The sequence below is a fragment of the Chenopodium quinoa genome, unplaced genomic scaffold, assembly GCF_001683475.1.
Source record: "Chenopodium quinoa cultivar QQ74 unplaced genomic scaffold, ASM168347v1, whole genome shotgun sequence".
Taxonomy (NCBI): Eukaryota; Viridiplantae; Streptophyta; class Magnoliopsida; order Caryophyllales; family Amaranthaceae; genus Chenopodium; species Chenopodium quinoa.
The window spans coordinates 1-20,519 of record NW_018744742.1 but is presented as its reverse complement, the minus strand read 5'-3'; the positions used below and the strand labels follow the sequence as shown (position 1 = coordinate 20,519).

General features: G+C 32.7%; 3 protein-coding genes across 5 annotated transcripts; all 3 read left to right on the top strand.

Annotated features, from left to right (window-relative positions):
- The first annotated feature begins 1,886 nt into the window (after nucleotides 1-1,886).
- LOC110703577 (jasmonate-induced protein homolog) lies at nucleotides 1,887-4,014 on the top strand. The gene is made up of 3 exons (XM_021881358.1): nucleotides 1,887-2,107; nucleotides 2,610-3,026; nucleotides 3,531-4,014. Exons 2-3 carry the CDS (start codon nucleotides 2,643-2,645, stop codon nucleotides 3,714-3,716), a joined length of 570 nt encoding a protein of 189 aa, XP_021737050.1. The 5' UTR covers nucleotides 1,887-2,107; nucleotides 2,610-2,642; the 3' UTR covers nucleotides 3,717-4,014.
- Nucleotides 4,015-6,629: 2,615 nt separating this feature from the next.
- On the top strand, nucleotides 6,630-8,270 carry LOC110703576. The gene is made up of 3 exons (XM_021881357.1): nucleotides 6,630-6,767; nucleotides 7,281-7,660; nucleotides 7,912-8,270. Exons 2-3 carry the CDS (start codon nucleotides 7,286-7,288, stop codon nucleotides 8,071-8,073), a joined length of 537 nt encoding a protein of 178 aa, XP_021737049.1. The 5' UTR covers nucleotides 6,630-6,767; nucleotides 7,281-7,285; the 3' UTR covers nucleotides 8,074-8,270.
- Nucleotides 8,271-11,804: 3,534 nt separating this feature from the next.
- On the top strand, nucleotides 11,805-18,329 carry LOC110703575. 3 transcript variants are annotated; one of them, XM_021881355.1, is made up of 4 exons: nucleotides 12,366-12,457; nucleotides 12,908-13,294; nucleotides 16,737-16,859; nucleotides 18,088-18,329. In XM_021881355.1, exons 2-3 carry the CDS (start codon nucleotides 12,920-12,922, stop codon nucleotides 16,836-16,838), a joined length of 477 nt encoding a protein of 158 aa, XP_021737047.1. In that variant the 5' UTR covers nucleotides 12,366-12,457; nucleotides 12,908-12,919; the 3' UTR covers nucleotides 16,839-16,859; nucleotides 18,088-18,329. The 3 variants fall into 3 exon arrangements, 2 of the variants coding, with proteins under 2 accessions (XP_021737047.1, XP_021737048.1); XR_002507701.1 differs by lacking the exons at nucleotides 16,737-16,859; nucleotides 18,088-18,329 and adding an exon at nucleotides 14,447-14,518 and having other exon boundaries at nucleotides 11,805-12,457; nucleotides 12,908-14,351; XM_021881356.1 differs by lacking the exon at nucleotides 16,737-16,859.
- Nucleotides 18,330-20,519: the final 2,190 nt, after the last annotated feature.

Here is a 20,519-nt window from a genome sequence, read left to right as displayed (position 1 = left end):
TGTTAATGGGTTGTAAAATCTTAACTCTTGGAGGCCTGACCTTCACTGAAACTGTTGCTAATGCTGATGCTACAGTGTTATTAGTAATTTTTAATAAAATGATTAAAATCTTGCCTTCTTCACCCATGTCGATTAGTGAAAATTAGCGAGAATAGAATTTTTTTTAAAGGGTTTTTAGGGTTTAGAATGTAGAAGCTCCGATATCATGTCACGAATTAATTTTCCGTGGTTTGTATTACTGTAGATCAGCGTATATATACAAAATAAATCGGGCTTATAAGCACATATAGCCCAAAGAGCTAACTATACAATACACTACTAAATACACAGCTTAACACACTGACAAAATAACCCATGTAGTTAATCCCTGTAGCACTAATTTAACAAAGTAACCCCATATATGATGGTTGACCGCATGTAAAACTATGTGAATATCTATTATATAGTGCATGAAGTTTTCATACGTGAGATAATTAGTATGTATGGAATTGACTTTATAACAGATTTCTGTATACAGTAATATTATTAGCATCATTTATTGTTTGTATTGTAATTTTAGTAATGTAGTAATCCTATTGATGGGAAAGAGTATTCAATGGCTACATAAATAAAAATTATGATCACTATATTACTTTTTGTTCTAAACCCTCTATTTTGAAGGAGAAGATCTTATCCATTCATATGTTTAACTACTATGATTTTATTTATTTATTTATTTATTTTAACCCTAAGCAAAATTAATCTAAATAAAACTACTTTTAGCATTAAAAAAACGCTAAATCTCCATTTATTCATAACTGCTTCTCCATCGACGAATAGTTCCAACAATAATTACAGCCTTGACATGTGGTCTTGATGAGAAATTGGAATTTAATTTCCATACACTATATGTATAACGTTAGGAGTTCGATCGGATCAGATTAGTTATAATCAAATAGCATCAATAAATTATTCATGGTACTATGGTAGCACATAAAATCACAAAAATAGAAGAAAGGTGAGAGGAGATGAAGATTGATGGAATTTTGGCAGATGTAGTTTTGATTTTGGAGCATCATGAGGACTAGAGAGATTAGAGAGAAAGGAGAAATTGCAATTGTTTGATTTTGAGAAAGAGAAACCAATATTTTTACTACATAATTAAAGTAAAAGTTGTTCAAAAGGGTCTGTTTCGATTTTACTACAAACAAATTAAATAAATTGAACTGGACTTATTGAGGCTGAACTAAACTAAACTAAATAGAGCTGAAATGAATTGTTTATGAGAGAAGGAAATTAGGAATTGAAGTGAACTGAAATTAAGCTGAGCAGAACATCCCTAAGTCAACTTAATGAATGACATGGAATTATATTGACAAATGTATGACCATAATTTAATAATTACAATGGCTACAAACCATTGCAAAATTTTCTCCTATTGACGAAAATTTAAGTAAAGTTGGAACCGGTCCCTTTATGTGCAAGCCCCACATACCCCTATCAACATTTTTCAAAAGCCTAAGGCTCATTAAAATGCAAAAGAAAAAGAAAGCAATAGAATATATTGGAAATTTTTATAATTTTTGCTTATCAAATTATTTTTATAATATCAATTTTTATATTTTTTGCTTATCAGTAATCAAAGATATTAACGATTTAATTTATGCATTGACAAACATGACTAAAGAAACGTGTCAACTAAAAAGAAACGGAGGAAGTATATATATTTATTAAAGGGGAATATTTGAAATGAAATGATATAAAAGCAAAAGGAATATAAAATACTACCTTTTTATTTATTTATTTTTGAATAGATATAAAATACTACCTCAGTTTTACATTATATAAAACAAATTACGGAGTAATATTTTTTGAGTTATAAAATTAGATACATGTGGTTTGCTTGAAAAAAAAACAAAAAGAATTAAAAATTCATGGAAACGTGTGGGAATTCAATTCCTATGTCAGCCATTACTTTTTTTTTTCCTTCCGTTCTTTAATACTTCGTATCTCTTATCTCTCAAGTGTAAACTACAATAAATAGTGCAACGCAAAGCATAATTATAGTGGAGAACTGGAGACACCTTATCAACCAGCATCATATAGTCTCAAATTTTCAACACTCAAGGTTAGTTCTCTTTATCTCGCTTATTATTATTAGTTTGCATATGTTAATTTTATGGCTATTTTTTAAGGAAACATATTTGTATTGCTATTGTTGCTAGTTTTATCATCATGTCATGTATGTCATACCATTCTCATGTCGTATTATTATAAATCATTAATTAATTTATACCATTTATCTTACTCAAACTAGAGTTGTGACATTTTTAAACCTTGTTTGGGTTAGCTGGCTATGCTCACTCTTTAGAGTGGTCAGGGAAAAAGAGTAAGAGATGACATTTTTTACCTTTTAAAGTGCCCATAGTGAGAATTGAAACTTAAACGCTAAAAGGTACAAATAAACCAGTCTAATAGACCGAACTTAGCTTATTATAGACTAAACAATGATGTATTATTTGTTAGTCATTGGAAATAGTATTATAAATATTGTTGAATTTATAAACTTTATTTTTCTGTATACTTTCGTTAATACATAAAAAATTAAATATATCAATGATCAAATACAGGCCGATCCATATCAAAGTTTAGCGTTGAGAGACATGAACAGACAAATAGAGGTGGAATGTGTAACAAACAAGGAAAATGAGATGCAAAAAGCAGAGGCAAAAGTGATAGAAAAACCAATAATAAGGAACAATCGTCAAGGACATAGAGCTGCGCTGGTCGGAATGAGTAATGAAACCAAGGATATTGGGCTGATGTTTCTCCAATACAATGATTGGTATGGAAGTGTGGTTTCTTTTTATCCTTCTGGCATGAGCCCCAAAACTTCAGATAATTTTGGCCATTCGCCGGACCCTGTTTATGGCTCCAAGGGCGCAGTAGTGTACTATGGCCAGGTCAATCAAACAACTCAAGGTGCATGGCTCTTGGCTTGGTCTGCGCCTATTGTTACCGGTGGCGCGGTTCCTCCCAACAACCAGGTAATATGTCGGAGTACTATTCAAACTTATATATATCGAGATCATAAAGTTATTTTGATTTGAATATTTTAAGTTTAATTTTGTTCTGGTATGATCTAGTCCGACTACTCCGTATTATTTATAGATATTATTGTTTCTATAATAGTCATCTTTAAGATTACTACACTATAATTACTTTTGATTGGATGATATTATTTATTTATTTTTTGCCGGTCAAACTTAATTAAAAAAATGGTTTTTTTTTTAAAAAAAAAAAAAACTCATAATCAATATTTGAAATTTAAAAATATGTACTTTTATAAAAGAAAAATAATTTTTAATAAGTTTGATAAAAAAAATAGCAAAAAACAGAGTATAATGATAGTCATATTAAGGATGACAGTACAATTTTCAATTATTTTTACACTAGTAATTTGATCTAATGTGGTCTGATTATGAATGACAATGGGTCGAATTTGTCCTTCAAAATCATTAATAGGAAGCATAAGCTTATTTATGTTTCAGGTATATGTTGAAACTGGCAATAAAAAGGACTTCGACAACATAGATTGGAATGTTATCGAAGAAAAACTGGATAAATCTAGCAAAGAAAGTAACTACACGGACCAAACTACTGGATGCACGGCCTTCGCTGAAATTAACCCAAACGATGACTCTGCTTTGATTCTTGCAACGTTCAATGCAAGATGATCGATCCTCAGCACAAGCCAGGTACTCAGAGAGGGCGTTACTAGCTAGCTAACAAGGACGTCCAATTATCTCTATTAATGTACGCGATACTAGTGTACGCGATTAAATAAAGGTGCTTGTATCGATCACTAATTTCGAATACTACACACTATGTTTATCTTTTAACGCTTGGGTTGTTTCTCCCTTCAAATTTTAAAATTAATGGTGTTGCTCTTGTCAAAAAAAATAAATTAACGGTGCTTAATTGTGTGGCCGAGATTACTTATTTATAAGGGTTATTCTATTCAGGTGTTACTCAGTCGATTGGTTACTTATAGAGATTTATTTTTAGTTTTAAAAAAGGTCTTTTACTAGAATTTCTTCAAGGAAATAAAAAGCTTTGCAATTTCACACAATTGATTGTAAAGTAGATGAGGTTAATTTTTCAAAAGACGTGAGAGTCAATGCCGGAGCTCTGCCATTGACCACCCGAAAAACTCAGCCTAGTACCCTATCACAACATAATTAATACAACGTTAAAAGTTCTTTTTCACTAATTTTTACTTTAAAGGTCCTTTTAAACAAAATCGACCACCGTCCTTTTGCACAAATTTTCCTAGTTTGAAATGCTCTATGATTCCAGATTATAATCCTCTGTGTAATGTAGGTACTTGGAAAACATACTAAACATGTGTCCGGTGTCTGCAATCGATGTCGTTGTAGTTGAAATTGAAGTTGATTGTTCCTTCAAATGTCAGATTCATTAGAGGGGATTCAATAATGACTTGATGTATAAGGGAAGGAATGGATTGAGTTTAATTATATTGAGATAGAAGCAAAACATTGTTGGAGGATAAGGCATTATCTCGGCAAATATGCCAAGATGATAACACCACTTTGTTAGGGAATTAGAATTTTCTTCGGAAAGACATTGGAATAAAGAAACAACTTTAATTTGTTAGAGAAAAAGAATTTTCTTGAGAAAGATGTTGGAATAGAGAAACGACTTTGTTATTAGAATAAGGAGAGACACTAGGTATAACTGATTTGAATTGAAATAAAATGACCCTAAGCAAGGACCTAAGATTGAAAGTAGCGACTTTAAATGGAAATAAGAATTCTATTGGGAAAAGAATTCTATTGGGAAAGGTACTAAGGTGAATAAAAAACAAGTGTTTGCAAGGAAAGTTCATGGATCAACATTTACTTTTGATGCAATGATGAGGGATTAATGTGGTTGGCTTTTGATAGTAGGCAAGTGCTTTTGAAGTCTGTTTACATGATTGATGAAAGAACTCTTCACTCGAATTAGTTTCGGTTAACCACTACTCCCTCTGTTTTGAAATACTTGCTTCATTTATTTATGAATTGGATAAAGTAATAAAATATGGAAGTAGTGGGGTAGGGAAAAATATTAAAAATTATATAAAAAAATAATAATAATAAAAGTAGTTGAGAGAATAGAGGAGAGATAATATGAAATTAATAAAATATTATTTATGTTGGGTACATTAGGTAAGAGAAATGAAGTAAATATTGTAAGTATTTAAAATGGAGCAAGTATTTAAAAACGGCCAAAAAAAGATTAAAAACGGAGGGAATAATAGCTAATAATTAGCTCTAGGGTCTTTTTTTTTAACGCAAAACACCTTCTTATTTAGCATGCACTTTAGGGAATAGATTATTAGAATATGTAAACGGAAAAATTAATCAAAATAATTTATACACATACTTTTAATAACCCTTCTCTAATCTTGGTGTTAAAATTATTTTGATAAAATATCTCGTTTACCTACTCTAATCAATTTCTAAAAAATTAAACGTGTTAAAAAGGTGTGTTGCAATTAAAAGAAAACAGAGGAAGTGTTAATTAGTGAAAAGTAATTAAGGGCGGAAAAATAATAAGGTGAAGCAAAAAAATAGTAAGACTGCTTTTTTCAATTAAGATAAAAAGTCAATTACCAAACACTTATTTGTTGTTATTGACCATGTTAAAAAGCCTAACATAAGAACCTAATGAAGACCAAAAAAAAAAAAAACATTGGTCAAAACCCCCTTTAATTTCAATTGTGACGAAGCATGATAGAGATATATATCAATTTTGAAATTCATTTACTAGTTTAAGCTTTTGATTGAGTAGTTCTCTAACATAAACTTAGTTTTGGAATATGAAACAATAAAGTATGCCTACTCATATAGAACGAGTAAAGCAATAGGGCAACAAAGAACTTGAGCAGAGACTAGCTCAATCAATTAATTTTATTCAAGACAAGAAACATATATGATGTGTTAAAGGATCAACTCAACAAAAAACTTAAACTGATGTTGAATTCTAGAAATATGTTTTATACTCTATCACGTACACCCCCTCACACAAGAGCCCATTGGGTTTGAAGTGTGGTTGTAGCATAGGCCCTGATCCGCATATCCTGCGCAAAATATTCCACTTGAAAGTGGAGGTGGACGAGATTCAAAGTCATGACCTTGATGGCGTCACGCTGGCTTTGATACCATGGTAAATTTAGGAAAACTTCTCAAATTAGAGTTGTACCATTGATCAATATATATATAGAGTTTACAATATTAATCCTAATCACGTTAGGAAATCTAGTACGATGAGGATACAAAATATACATAAAAAATCTATCGTAAACTGCAACAAATATTATCATAAATATAATAACTATCATGTTAAATTAAAGGACCAAGTCTACCGTAATGAGTTTGTTTTTCCAGCCTTAGTTAATTAATTTTAATTTGAAAACATATTAATAAGGTGACAGAATAAATTCACTTTCTCTTATTATTATTTTTTTCATGTGTGTAAGTGCGTGTGCATGTTTTAAAACATCTTTTTGATTGGGAATAAGTTCGCCATTATTACTTAGCTTCCCTTTGCCCAAAAACAAAAGGTTATATATTATTTCTAGAGGTGCTCTTGTTCTTAGATTCATATCCTTCCTATAAATATGAAGTTTATTTGCCCTTATAGGCATTGTATCATCTCACAACAAATACGTTTTTTATCCAGTAGTAGCGCTCTTCACTATAACAGTATCAAACTTAATTAAGGTATGTAACTCAGTTTGCCTCCTAATCATTTATTGCTAGGCCAGGTAAATTATGTGACGTTTATTTTAGCACAATAAAATGTATATATAAGGTTAATTAATTTAAATTAGTACGCGTAGCATAATGGTGGTAATCATAATGTCTCGTATTCCTAAATATACAAAGTATGTACTAACTTTCTCATCAATTTATATTGCCAAAATTATTTCCCTTATCTTTCATAGTGAGGTAACACATTTAAATATCACACATTTGTTAATGCACTAGCTTAATCCAATCCATTAAAATATATACAAGTATATAATACTAAATTTAAATAATTATAATTATTATAAAGTTAATATTATGAAATTTTATTTTAATATATACTACATATGTAACAATATTTTACACAATAAAATTATATTAAACACAATGATTATAAATTTCGATAAAGGATAGGGAAATAATAGAGCAAAAAGTCAAACTATGTTAGTTATTTATTCGATCTATTGTTTAACATGCATGGACTAGAAAACATGGCTTCAACCGAACAAGTCCCATCATCGGTGCTAAGCAACAAGGAAATAGCTGCAATAGAGGAGGTGATGGCAAAAGCAAAGGCTAAAATAGCTTCGGAAGGAAAGGTCGAGGCAGAGGTGCAATCGCTTACTCGAGGTTTCCTTGTAAACCGTACTAAGGACAATATAACCTTGCAAAAGGTTGATGAGCATAATTGGTCTGGAAAGCCGGTGACGTCCTACCCCGAGTTCATTCCAGTTCAGGATGAAGAAGTCCGGTTCGATCACCGAGGACCACTTCCAGAAGGATCTGTAGGGGGGATTGTTTATGCTGATGGTACTGATTCCACTGCAAGGAAATGGCTTGTGGCTTTTGACACTCCAAAACAGAAGGTACGGTATTACCCCCAAAACCCATTTCTATTTCCTGATTTTAGTCTTTTTTTTTTCTTAAAATAGAAAATGTTATAAGTAATATGGTATCTAATAAATTGAATAGTTAGAGCAAATATTGGTTAAATAATGTAATTTTTTTAGCAAAAAATGAACGATCAAATCATGGCCCTCTAACTTTTTGGCCCAAGATCCGGCACTGTTTTAAAATGTACTAGAATTAATGATTGTTAAAATTATATTGTGTACAGGCTTATGTAGAAGCCGGGCCAATGGGAGAAGTTGACTGGAATGTTATCAAAGTCAAACTTGATGCGTCTGAATATAGAAGTGAATACGAGGACCCAATTTTAGGAGGGAAGATATATGCTCTAAACTATGGTTTTGCCCTAGTTGCATATCTCTCGAATTAGCTTATTATGTAATGATTATTATTCAAATGGCTTGCTAAATGAGGTATTGAGGTTCCTGCTGGTTGTGTTATGCAAGTACGCATTTCACAATAATAAGCTTCGTACTACATAGTAGTTGTTTTAATTAAAATAAAGATCTCTCTTGTAATGCAAGCATATTTACGCTATATATATGACTAAATCTTCATATTTTATTATTTGAGTGTGTTTCTAACTTGTTTATTTAAACTTATTATATCGCTTATATATACGTAACAACCAAATTTAAAATAAAAGGCTACAAAGATAATTTGATAAATAAGTCTTGAATTGAATTCTCGTCCTCATTAATTCAACTTCAACATACAATCTCTAATTATTTGTAACTCTAGAGGGGTTGCACGGAGTCCTAGACAAATGTTATTTTGTGAGTGTTAAATGAAGAAGAGATAAATAAAATAGTACATAGATCGATCTATTTCGACTAATGGCATATGATGAGGAGAGAGATTAGGAAAATAACAGGTTAAAAAGGAAAATAATAGTTGCAAAGAATATACATATGAAACATCTATATTTTTGATAGATGTTGCTAATAATATAAATGGTTGTAGTATATATAATTGTATATACAATATACCCTAAATTCCTCGTCCACTTAACTAGGTAAAAAAATCATAAAATATATCTATATATTTGCACGCTTGGAAATGGACATTATTCACACACACTCCTTTAATATATAAAAACCTCTCGTAAATCTAGAACACTAATTTTATCCAGTGGCGGAGCCAGGATTTTTCAACTTGGGGGGACAAAATGCTTAACTTACGAAAAGCTTAACAAAAAAAAAAAACAAAAAAAAAACTCACACACAAAGCTCAAGGAAATTACCCCTATTATATGACTCCCCACTTTCATCATGTCCACGAAATGCCAAACCTTGCCCCAAAAGAAATCTTAAACAAGATAAAGATGCTTTCAAGCGGATAAAATATTCACTTTTAATCACATCACTTGCATTGTCAATCACATTCAAGATTGATTTCTTTTTTTCATCTCTTAAATTCACATATTTCTCATAAGCAAGATTATGAGCACTTTTAATTCCACCAACATGCTTCTCAAATCTTTTCCGGTTTATTCCATGCCCTAAACCCTCCATCAACAAATGCATCACCCCCCGGTTTAATACCAACTTCATTCTTGAACAAGTAACATACAAACAAAATGCAGCATCTTTTTCAATACTATATTCAAGCCAATCCCATTTGTTGAACCAATGAACACTAAAGCGACGCAAACCAGACACTTGTCTTGTAGGGAAGTCATGAGTTTTTGGTTGGCAAGGTTTTTTTAAGAATATAACCCTCCTAACAGCATTTCGTTCATTTGCGGGGTAATCCATAATGTTTATTCTTTTTTCCCGGATCATGAGGAAGAAGTTCAACATCATACACCAAATCTTCCTCTAATGGTACATTACTATTACTTGAACCACCCATTTCCATACTATTTTCTTGACTTTGAGGGGAGCTAAATGAAGGTGAGTTATTGGACTCATTTTCATTGGACTCATTTTCATTGAGTTTCGTTCTTTTAAACAAGAATTGTCGAAGATCGGGTTGTTTAGTTGCCTTTGATTTGTTTGAATTTGGTGAATCGTTTGACATTTCCTAATTAAATCGAAAATTATATATCAATTTCCACAAGACCACACTAATTAAATCGAAAATTATATATCAATTTCCACAAGACCACAATCCACATCATTACATAATAACAAAACCTAAGAGGCTAAGATTTTAAATTTCTAATTCAACTACACATTTCAATAATTTACAATAATTAATAAATTTAAATTCACATTTCACAAAAACAACCAAAAACTCTAACAGGGGAAACAATCAAACATTCAAACAAATATAAATCAATAATCATTTATCAATTCAAATTATTCAATAATCAATACCCACAAGGCCACAAATGACAAATTCACAATAAAAATATAAACAATTAAACATTTAAACAAGTAATAAAAATATGAAATTCAGAATTAAACATTCATTGATTCATACCTCCATTGAAATGCATATGACGAACAGACGAAGTGTCGATCGAAGACTCGAAGTCACGCTGTCACGCTGTCACGAACTCACGAAGACACGAACAGACGAACTCACGAAGTCACGGGCTCACGGCTGTCACGATTCACGAAGGACGAAGGCTCAAGGGCTGAAGGGCGGCTGTTGAACCTCGTCACCAGGGGGGAACTGCCGGCGAACGGTGGACGAACAGACGGCTAGGCGAGTAGGCGAACAGACGAAGTCACGATTTCACGAACACACGAAGTCACGAAGGAGGAAGGACGAAGGCTCAAGGGCGGCTGTTGAACCTCGTCACTGCTGCGAACGGTGGACGAACAGACTGCCGGCGAAGTGGCGAACGGACGAAGGCGACTAGCGAGGGCGATTGGGCGAATCGAAGACGAAGAGAGAGAAATTGAAAATTGAAAAACTTAGGGTTTGGCTTTGGCTGGCTGGAAAGTAATTGCATTTTTTTTTTTTTTTTTTTTTTTAATTTTTTTTTTTTAATTTTTTTTTTTGAAAATGGGGGGACAAGTGTCCCCACTCGTCCCCTTCTAGCTCCGCCCCTGATTTTATCAATATGCACCTCCCTCAAGTTAGAAGCATGACGATCTCAAATTCCCTTTGCACCAGAGCAATTGAAATCATCCTATCTTTGATAATGCCTGTCACAAAATGACGATTCAGTTCAATGTGTTCCGTTCTCCTATGTAACACCGGGTTTTGCAGGTTTTGAGCAATGTATCTCAGAATAACTAAAAGAAATGAGTTGCATACCTAGCGCATAAATGATGAACCCTTTATAAATTACCAAGCATGCAATTGCTTTAACATTTTAAATTACAAGCCACGTACAGTTGCATCGAACGATACTCGATCTAGCTGCTTTCGCAAAGAAACGAACAAAATATTGTATGTTGCCTTTTGATTTATCAAGACACCAAGAAAAAGGCTAGTAACACAAGCCAGGCCACCCAAGTCAAAGATATCCTAGAAAATGGTCAATTAAGCTATTCAATGCATTGTCATATCTCATCCATTTGCCAAACCTAACTCATTATTATGCTCGATGGGAAACTCTGAATTGAAGGTGTTCCTTTCAACAAATTCAAGTCCCACATGAAAAAAATAAGAATCAGAAGACTTTCATATAAGTGAGACTGCATGAGCAATCAGACTACACTATATTAATACGAGGCATTTTGGAAAGGTGTCAAAAAAAAACTTGTGGTCGGCTATAGGATGCAGACTTAAAAGATGACAATTACAACGATACTCGTTCCTCCTCTTAAAATGTCTATCCCGCAAACTTGGCTAAATTGACTTATTGTTATTTAGTTGTAAACTATTGGGCCTTAAAATTAATTCCTTTTTTTGGAGGACCATTATCAAAAAAATAACCCTTAGTAAATTACAAAGTAATATTAGTGGCAGGATTAATTCTCCAATATCAAAGAATATGATACCCATTACAAATTAATTTTGAAGAATCGGATGCAAACCTAGCTAAAAATTGATTCTTCTCCACAAATACTACGGAATACTATATCCTTTGACTTCATAAAGTGTGATACTTCATGCATTTGTTTTTGAATTTTCTTAAACAGAAAATTCGATTAATTTTCACAACAAGAAAATAGCCAATTCCCGATGGCTAAAATCAGTCCTACAGCCCTACGGTGCTTAAAGCTAAGATACAATCCTACATGGTTCAATTGTTCATAAGTAATAGTAGGTTCGACCGAATTACTATAGTCAAATCTTAGTTTGCTTGCTAGAGATCGATTACCGACAATTAGCTAACTCAGTTGCAAACCCTTGCATATATTTTTTTCTTTAATTTTGTGAGTTTTCTTACACACCGAGAACGTGTAATAACAGGTGTGCAATTCTCAAAGTCCCAAGAGAACAGGTTCAAAGGGCGAACAACATAGCAAGAAGATGTCGTTTTACCATCTCTAATTATTATTATTATTTTTTTTTTTGACAAAAGTGTTGGTTTGTTGTTGCCTTTGCTATTGTGAAAACAAAGAAAAAATACGTGTATTAACGCATAAATAATGCTTCAATGAATAAAATTTTCTAATATATCTATTTAAATTCTTCATCATTTATAAAGATATTCTTATTCTTCTTTTTTTTCTTTTTTTCTTTTTTATTTTTTTTAATTCAAATTAAAGCTAGATCATTTCAATAATGCATGCATGATTATCCTCATATATCGCCAGTTGTCTATAAATAGACAATCCTTTTGTCCTCTGGCCTTACATATCCTCAAATTTTAATTAATCTGTAACATATATACTATTTCAATTAAGGTACGCTCTCTCTTTTCACCCCTTGTTTTAGCCCCTGGCATTTTCATTACACTCAGATCAAATTCATTGATACTAATATAAGTGATATATGTTGTGAAATTTTAATCGTTTAAAAAGTGCAATTAAAGAATATGTATGTAGGTCAATATTTATGTTGACTCATGTTGTTAATTAATTCACATGTACGTCATCGAAATTGATCGCTATGACTTAAATGATGTGTAACTAAAAAAAATTTAGAAGGATAGATTAAGCAATTGAAAACATCGAATAGCTGAAATTTAGTCTTTTATTTTAGTTAACCATAGTCATCCGTAGTCGACGACTATGCTAGAAGCTTCGGTACAAAAGACTTACAAAAATAAAATGATACAGTATCTGCACTTAATTAATCTGTTTTTTTTTTCACTATTCATACATTAACAGATAATTTTGTGAGAAATGTAACAGAATTGAAGAAGAATGGCGTCGTCTGTGCAACAGAAAAGGGACAATGTGATGGGTGAGAAAGAAAAGGCGATGATGGAAGAGGGGATGAAAGACGCAAAGAACTACATAATGACAAACAACATAAGCAATAATCAGATTCAAGCAATGGCAGTGGTCTCCATCAGAAGCAGTTTCGGACAACGAATGAGGTCGTACAGAAACCATAGTTGGATTGGGAATTTTATGGCGAGGCTTCCTGATTACATCAACGGAGGTGATGGGGCTGTGTTTGTGCACAAGGGCTCTAAGGGGGCGCTCTTGTATGGTCTCGAGCGTGATGCAACTCCTCTTGCCCTTGGATGGATACTGTCTTGGTCCAAACCCGACACCCCTGGTGAGCCTAATAGGGTATGTATACATTTACTCCCAATAAAAAACACTCATTTTGCAAATAAGGCCCTGTTTTATTCACCTTATTTCCATTTATTTCAGGAAAAATAAGTTCGAATAAGTTCAAATAAGGGTTAATTAATAAGTTCAGATTAGATAAGTTCAGAAAAAATAAGTTCAGATAAATTGTGATAATTCATATAAGTTTAGATGCGTTAAGACAAGTTCAGATAAGATTAGATAAGTTTAGATAAATAAAAATCAGGTGAATAGAATGCACCTTAACTACCTTATAATTCAAAAAAGAAAAACACTTTTTATGAACATTATTTGTTAATGAGGCCCAGAACCAATGTCCATACAACACAATTACCTCTAATAACTAGTTAATTACACTCACTTAGCCCCAACTACCACTAAGTACACCCATATAACCTCAATTTCCCCTATTTTAGGGTTTTAATTAAGGGGTGGCTGTAGTCAATTCTACCTTCAGTATCAACAGCCCAGGGGGACCATAGATTTCCCTATTGCATATCAAGAAGTATACTTCATAACAAATTATGTATAATACTCGTATGTAATATAATATTCGGAATAACACAAGCGACTTAGTGTGCTAAGTTGTGACCAAAAAAAAAATGTACGTGTGTGGTATGTCCCTCGCATTGCTTTGCTTGGCTTGGCTTTGCTATAACCTGGACATTTATCATCTTAATAAAAATTAATGATAAATCCTTATAATGATTTCAAGAGTATGCAATGTTTTGATCTTGTTGTTCCTATATATGTCTTGTATTTTTTTTTTTTAAAAACAGTATATGTCATGTACTTGAGGCGTCGTTTGTGATGAGACTGATGAGTAAGGATTATTAATGCATACATTTATTAGTTTATAACCTTAGAAAATTTACCAAATTTTACTATTGAACGTTCACGAAATTGGTGCAAGTTTTAAACGGGCAAATTGAGTTCACGAAATAGGTGCAAGTTTCAAATGGGCATATTGAGCGTTTCAAGAAAAATTAGATGGTTCCACCCACCAATTGGACTCCGGAGGGTATTGGGGACCAAGGTAAGCATCTCGGCAATTTTTATTTCCGGACAAAAAAAAATATTTCAAAAATTTCCAAAATTGAAGGCTTATTATCCACGGTTTTTTTTTTTTAGGAATTTTTGACGTTACGGGGCCTGTGGAGAAAAGTCTTGAAACCCTAAAGGATACATTTTAGGATCATATAATGACTTTTGAAACCATATATGACCATTATATGTTGTCATAAATGTCCGGGTAGGCTAGAGTTAACGAAATCGGGGCAAATTTCAAACGAGCAAATTGAGCGTTTTTAAGGCAAAATAGATGGTTCCACCCACCCAGTTGGACTCCCAGAGGGTATTGGGGACCACGGTAAACTTCTCAGCAATTTTTATTTCCAGGTAAAAAAAGGTCAAAAAATTCCAAAATTGAAGGCTATTATTCACGCTTTTTGGGGAACTTTTGACGTTACGGGCCCGGTGGCGAAAATTCTTGATACCCTAGAAAATACATTTTAGAATCATATAATGGCGTTTGGAGCCATATATAACCATTACATGTTGTCATAAATGTCCGTGGTAGGCTTGAGTTTAATGAAATCGGTGCAAGTTTTGAATGGGAAAATTGAGCGTTTTAAGGCAATTTAGATGGTTCCACAAACCCAATTGGAATCCCAGAGGGTTATTAGGGAATATGGTAAAAATCTCGGAAATTTTTATTTCCGGACAAAAAAAGTTCAAAAAATTCCAAAATTAAAGGCTATTATCCACACTTTTTAAGGAATTTTTGACGTTACAGGGTCCAGTGGAGAAAAGTCTTGAGACCCTAGAGGATACATTTTAGGGTCATATAATGACGTTTGGAACCATATATGACCATTATATGATGTCATAAATGTTTGTGGTAGGCTTGAGTTCACGAAATCGGTGCAAATTTAAAGGAAAATCAGATGGTTACACCACACAACTCGACTCCCGGAGGGTATTAGGGATCATGGTAAACATCTCGGCAAATTTTATTTCCGGGCAAAAAAGGTCAAAATATTTCAAATTTTATCCACGTTTTTTGAGTAATTTTTAACGTTAAGTGGTCCAGTGGAGAAAAGTCTTGAGACCCTAGAGGATACATTTTAGGGTCATTCACTAGTAGAAAAATGCTCATTTGCGTCACCTTATTTGCGTCACTCGTAGAAACAAATGACGCAAATAATATATTTTAGCTTCACTATAAGTAATTTGCGTCGCACATTAACTACAAAGCGAAGCAAAAGACTGATATATTTCAGCTTACTCATATTTGCGTCGCTTTCATAAATAAAAACGACGCAAAAGATAATGTTATTTGCGTCGCTCATTTATTAACAGGTGACGCAAATAGCTTTGTGAGTAAATTGTGTCACTTCTTTCCTTATTGAGTGACGCAAATGACTATTACAATTACAATCCACTCAACTCTTCCTCACATTCAATATAAAACACTCTTGCTGCCTGTCGCCGTTCGAACTTCAAAACCCTAGCAGCTTCAACTGAAAAATTCCCTAAAATTCAACATCAAAACCTCAAGAAATTTGTCTAAATAGCCGAATCTTCAGCGCTGCCTTGTTGTCGTTCGTACTGCAAAACCCTAGCGAATTCAACAGCAAAACCCTGATAAATTCGACCCCAAAACAACAAATTTGACCCCAAAATCAATAAATTCAACCAGTAATTGAAAATCCCAAAATTTCCAAGCCAAAACCCCCCATTTTCAAGCAAATCCGAGGAAAAACACCCTATTTTTGAGCAAAAATCGACCAAAACCCCCACGAAATTCGAACTATTAAAACCGCTGATAATCGAGATGAAATACTCTACATCGAGGCTAGCAAGGGATTGCTGCTTGTTGGTGTTGCTGTTGATGGTTAGCAGGGGAAGCAGTGGAGATGGTTACAGTAATAAGAGGTGAGAAATTATCGTTTTAGGTAATAAGAAGTGCAAAATGATTTAATTTTGATTGATTTAAATTATTTTATTAAATTATCGTTTTATGCTATTGATTTATATGATGTTTTTAATTTTACTGTAATTTAGAGTTGCGAAATGATTTTAATTTTATAAGAATTTTTAACTTAGTAGATGATGTAGGGTCAAAATTTAATTTCATGAGTGTGTATTGATTTTGGCGTGAAATTAAAAAATTAATTTGGTGTTATAGTTGAATTTCTGTTTAGTTTGTTATATGTTGATTGGAATTTGTCAGATTATTGATTTAGTGTAATAATAGATTCTTATTACAAAATTAGTAGATTTTCCATTATAAAAATAAAGTATTTGTTTCTATATCAGAATTACTTCTAGAGTATTGCTTAATTATATTGACTTTTTCTTGTTTGGTCGAGTGTTTGTATCTAGATATAAAGTTAGATTAGTGAATTACTTGGTGCAGGTATGCAGCAGGTGCTTGTGGTTGATGGTGAGTGCGGTGGTCTGGCCTAGTGTAGTGGGAAATTTTTTGCAGATAGCTATTTTGTTGTTGAGTTGTTTGTGAATTGCAGGGGATAATGTCAAGGTTTCTCTCTCTTATATTTAAATTAACTCTAATCTTATTGTTATTCAGTGAATTTTCTGGTTTAGTTGTTCTATAATTTGAGGTAATAATTAATTTCTTACTTGATTTCTCTCATATTAAAAGTAATTTAACATTACAATTGAAGTTTTTAAAAAAAAAAATTACAATTAAAGCGGCATAATCTAGTTCTTCATTACTGAATAAGAATTTTAAGAGAAGTAGTCAAAATAATGACACAATGTTATTCCTTTGTTTTGTGTATGATATTTTTTTACCTCAAATTGAAATGATGATGTTAATTACTACTTACTGATAAAGTGATTATGAGTTGATGACATTCTGTTTTTGCATTTCGTATTTTTAAGAGAATAATAGCACTGCAATTTTTCATTTTGTTTTGTCTACGAGAAGACAGGTACAATGAACATGTTTAAGCTAGAAATATAAACTTTGGTAAAACAGGACTAAACTTATTAGGGCCGTGATTAATAGCAATTGTAGCTTAAATTGGTCCATAGTATTTGTGTATGTTATTAATCAAATAATGAAATAATCACCCAACCTTCCAGCAGTATATTAACTCTGTAGAGTTCTAGCTGAAATCTAATCTTTAGTAGTCCTCATCACCAAGTGTTCGAATCGAAGATATCATGATCTTACTCTGGAGTCAATGAATGATGCTAACATTGTAAAGAATGCAAAATTCGAATAATACGTTACTAAAAATCTCGGATTAGTTACTGTAATAGTTGCAATTGCAGAATTTACAGGAAGAATTATTGAAGAAGATTGATTTTGATTTAATATATGTATGATCCTTAAATCATGGATATAAATTTATCAAAACTGAATATAATGGCCTGTTTTTCTCTTTAAAGTTGTGAATTAAGTTCTAATCCGAGATGTTTTTCTCTTTAAAATGTGGTGAGAATGATATGATTAGTATTCTTATTTTTCATGCTTAGGTTTTATCTTGTTTGAAATGAGTTGAATGAGTCTATTGACTTTGTGGCTATGATGCGAGCGTGTAGTATCATCAAAAATTGGGAGGAAGTGAGATGTGGCTACTATGTCGTGTACTATATGTTTGAAACAGTTCAACATCACCGTAGTAATGAGGATCTTGTTAGTATGTGTTGTCAGATCTTTCACTACTAATTCATCAATTTATTTTAAATTGGCTACACTCTTGAATTGATTAGTTTTTGTTTTTGTGTTGTGTTAACAGGATTTTTGAAGAACAATACCTTATAATGGGGAGGAGATAAATGAGGTTCGAGATATTTAGTCAAACTATTTCATGATCAATGTTGAAATTTAGATTTAAACTTAGCTAAATCCATTTGTTTGTTAGACTTTTTTTTTGTTTTAGTTCTTAGGCTTGAAATGAATGTATTTGGGGTACCAACATTTTGGGTTGGTCTTTGTTCTTGTGTTGGTTGATGATATCAATAATTTTGAGTTGTAAAATTTTGAGACTCTGCTGAAATTTACATTTAAATTCAATAATATTGCATTTTAATTTCAATTATTAGCGTTAGCATATTACTTTATACCACTAGCAAGGAAAACAGGTACTACAAACATATACAAGGCAATTATTATAATTTTTAAAAAAAAAATTCACCTCATTTGCGTCACTCATTAAACAAACAAGTGATGCAAATACAACAATTTTGTATTGTCTACTCAGTCATTTGCGTCACTCCTATATAAATAAGTGACGCAAATAACAAATAAGAAGTTTATCAGAAGAGTCATTTGCGTCGCTCTTAATAAAGGAGTGACGCAAATAATAAAAAGAAGTTTATCAGAAGAGTTATTTGGGTCGCTCCTTTATAAAGAAGTGACGCAAATAAGAGTCATTTGCGTCGCACTTTTATAAAGGAGTGACGCAAATAACAAAAAACAAGTTTATTAGAAGAGTTATTTGCGTCGCTCCTTTATAAAGGAGCGACGCAAATGACTCTTATTTGCGTCGCGCCTAGGAGCGACGCAAATGACTTTTAAGTCATTTAAGTCGCGAGCAGTTGCGTCGCTCATAGAAGCGACGAAAATACACTATAATGAGCGACGCAATTAAGCCTTTTTCTACTAGTGATTTAATGACGTTTGGAACCATAGATAACCATTATATGTTTTCATAAATGTCCGTGATAGGCTTGAGTTCGAGAAATCGGTGAATGTTTAGAACAGGCTAATTGAGCGTTTTAAGACAAATTAGATGGTTCCACCCACCCAATTGGACTCCTGGAGGGTATTGGGGACTATGGTAAACTTCTCGACAATTTTATTTCCAAGAAAATAAAGGTCAAAAAATTTCAAAATTATTGAAGGTTATTATCCACGCATTTTAAGGAATTTTTGACGTTACGGGTCCAGTGGCGAAAATTCTTGAGACCCTAAAGGATACAGATTAGGTTAATATAATGACGTTTGGAGCCATATATAACCATTAGATTTTGTTATAAATGTCCGTGGTAGGCTTGAGTTTACGAAATCGGTGCAAGTTTCGAATGGACAAATTGAGTGTTATAAGGCAAATTAGATGGTTCCACCCACCCAATTTTGACTTCCGTAGGGTATTATGTACCATGGTAAACATCTCGGAAATTTTTCTTTATGGGGAAAATTGAAGGCTATTATCCATGTTTTTTGAGGAATTTTTGACGTTACGGGTTCGGTGGAGAAAAATCTTGAGACCCTAGGGGATGCATTTTAGGGTCATATAATGACGTTTGGAATCATATATGTCCATTATATGTAGTCTTAAATGTCCGTTGTAGGCTTGAGTTCGTGAATTCGGTGCAAATTTTAAACAGGCAAATTGAGTGTTTTTAGGCAAATTAGATGGTTTCACCCACACAATTGGACTCCTGGAGGGTATTAGGTATCATGGTAAACATCTCGAAAAATTTTATTTTCGGGCAAAAAATGGTCAAAATATTTCAAAATTGAAGACTATTATCCACGCTTTTTGAGGAATTTTTGACGTTATGTGGTCCAGTGGAGAAAAGTCTTGAAACCATAAAGGATACATTTTAGGGTCATTTAATGACGTTTGGAACCATAGATAACCATTATGTTTTCATAAATGTCCGCGATAGGCTTGAGTTCACGAAATCGGTGAGTGTTTAAAACAGGCTAATTGAGCGTTTTAAGGAAAATTAGAAGGTTCCACCCACCCAATTGGACTCCTGGAGGGTATTGGGACTATGGTAAATTTATCGGCAATTTTTATATCCGAGCAAATAAAGGTCAAACATTTACAAAATTGAAGGCTATTATCCACGCATTTTAAGTAATTTTTGACGTTACGGGGTTCGGTGGAGAAAATTCTTGAGACCTTAAAGGATATTTTTTAGGGTAATATAATGACGTTTGGATCCATATATAACCATTATATGTTGTTAAAAATTTTTGTGGTAGACTTGAGTTTACGAAATAGGTGCAAGTTTCGAATGGACAAATTGAGTGTTATAAGGCAAATTAGATGGTTTCATGATAACTTGCTATTTGATATGATTTTAGGGTGTTTTGAACCTAGTTTACTTGATAAAATTTGCGTTTTGGTTCATTTTTACTCTATTATTATGCAATTTTTGTGTATCCTATGCTTCACGGGTTGTTGGTGTTTTTGTTGAGATTCTAGGTTCAAAA

Excerpts from the sequence above, each read along its gene's own strand:
- LOC110703577 (XM_021881358.1), top strand. The coding sequence starts at position 2,643 with ATGAACAGACAAATAGAGGTGGAATGTGTAACAAACAAGGAAAATGAG. Across the intron at positions 3,027-3,530 it reads CGGTTCCTCCCAACAACCAG|GTATATGTTGAAACTGGCAA; the intron begins GTAATATGTCGG and ends TTTATGTTTCAG.
- LOC110703575 (XM_021881355.1), top strand. The coding sequence starts at position 12,920 with ATGGCGTCGTCTGTGCAACAGAAAAGGGACAATGTGATGGGTGAGAAA. Across the intron at positions 13,295-16,736 it reads CCCCTGGTGAGCCTAATAGG|GTATGCAGCAGGTGCTTGTG; the intron begins GTATGTATACAT and ends TACTTGGTGCAG.
- LOC110703576 (XM_021881357.1), top strand. The coding sequence starts at position 7,286 with ATGGCTTCAACCGAACAAGTCCCATCATCGGTGCTAAGCAACAAGGAA. Across the intron at positions 7,661-7,911 it reads TTGACACTCCAAAACAGAAG|GCTTATGTAGAAGCCGGGCC; the intron begins GTACGGTATTAC and ends TATTGTGTACAG.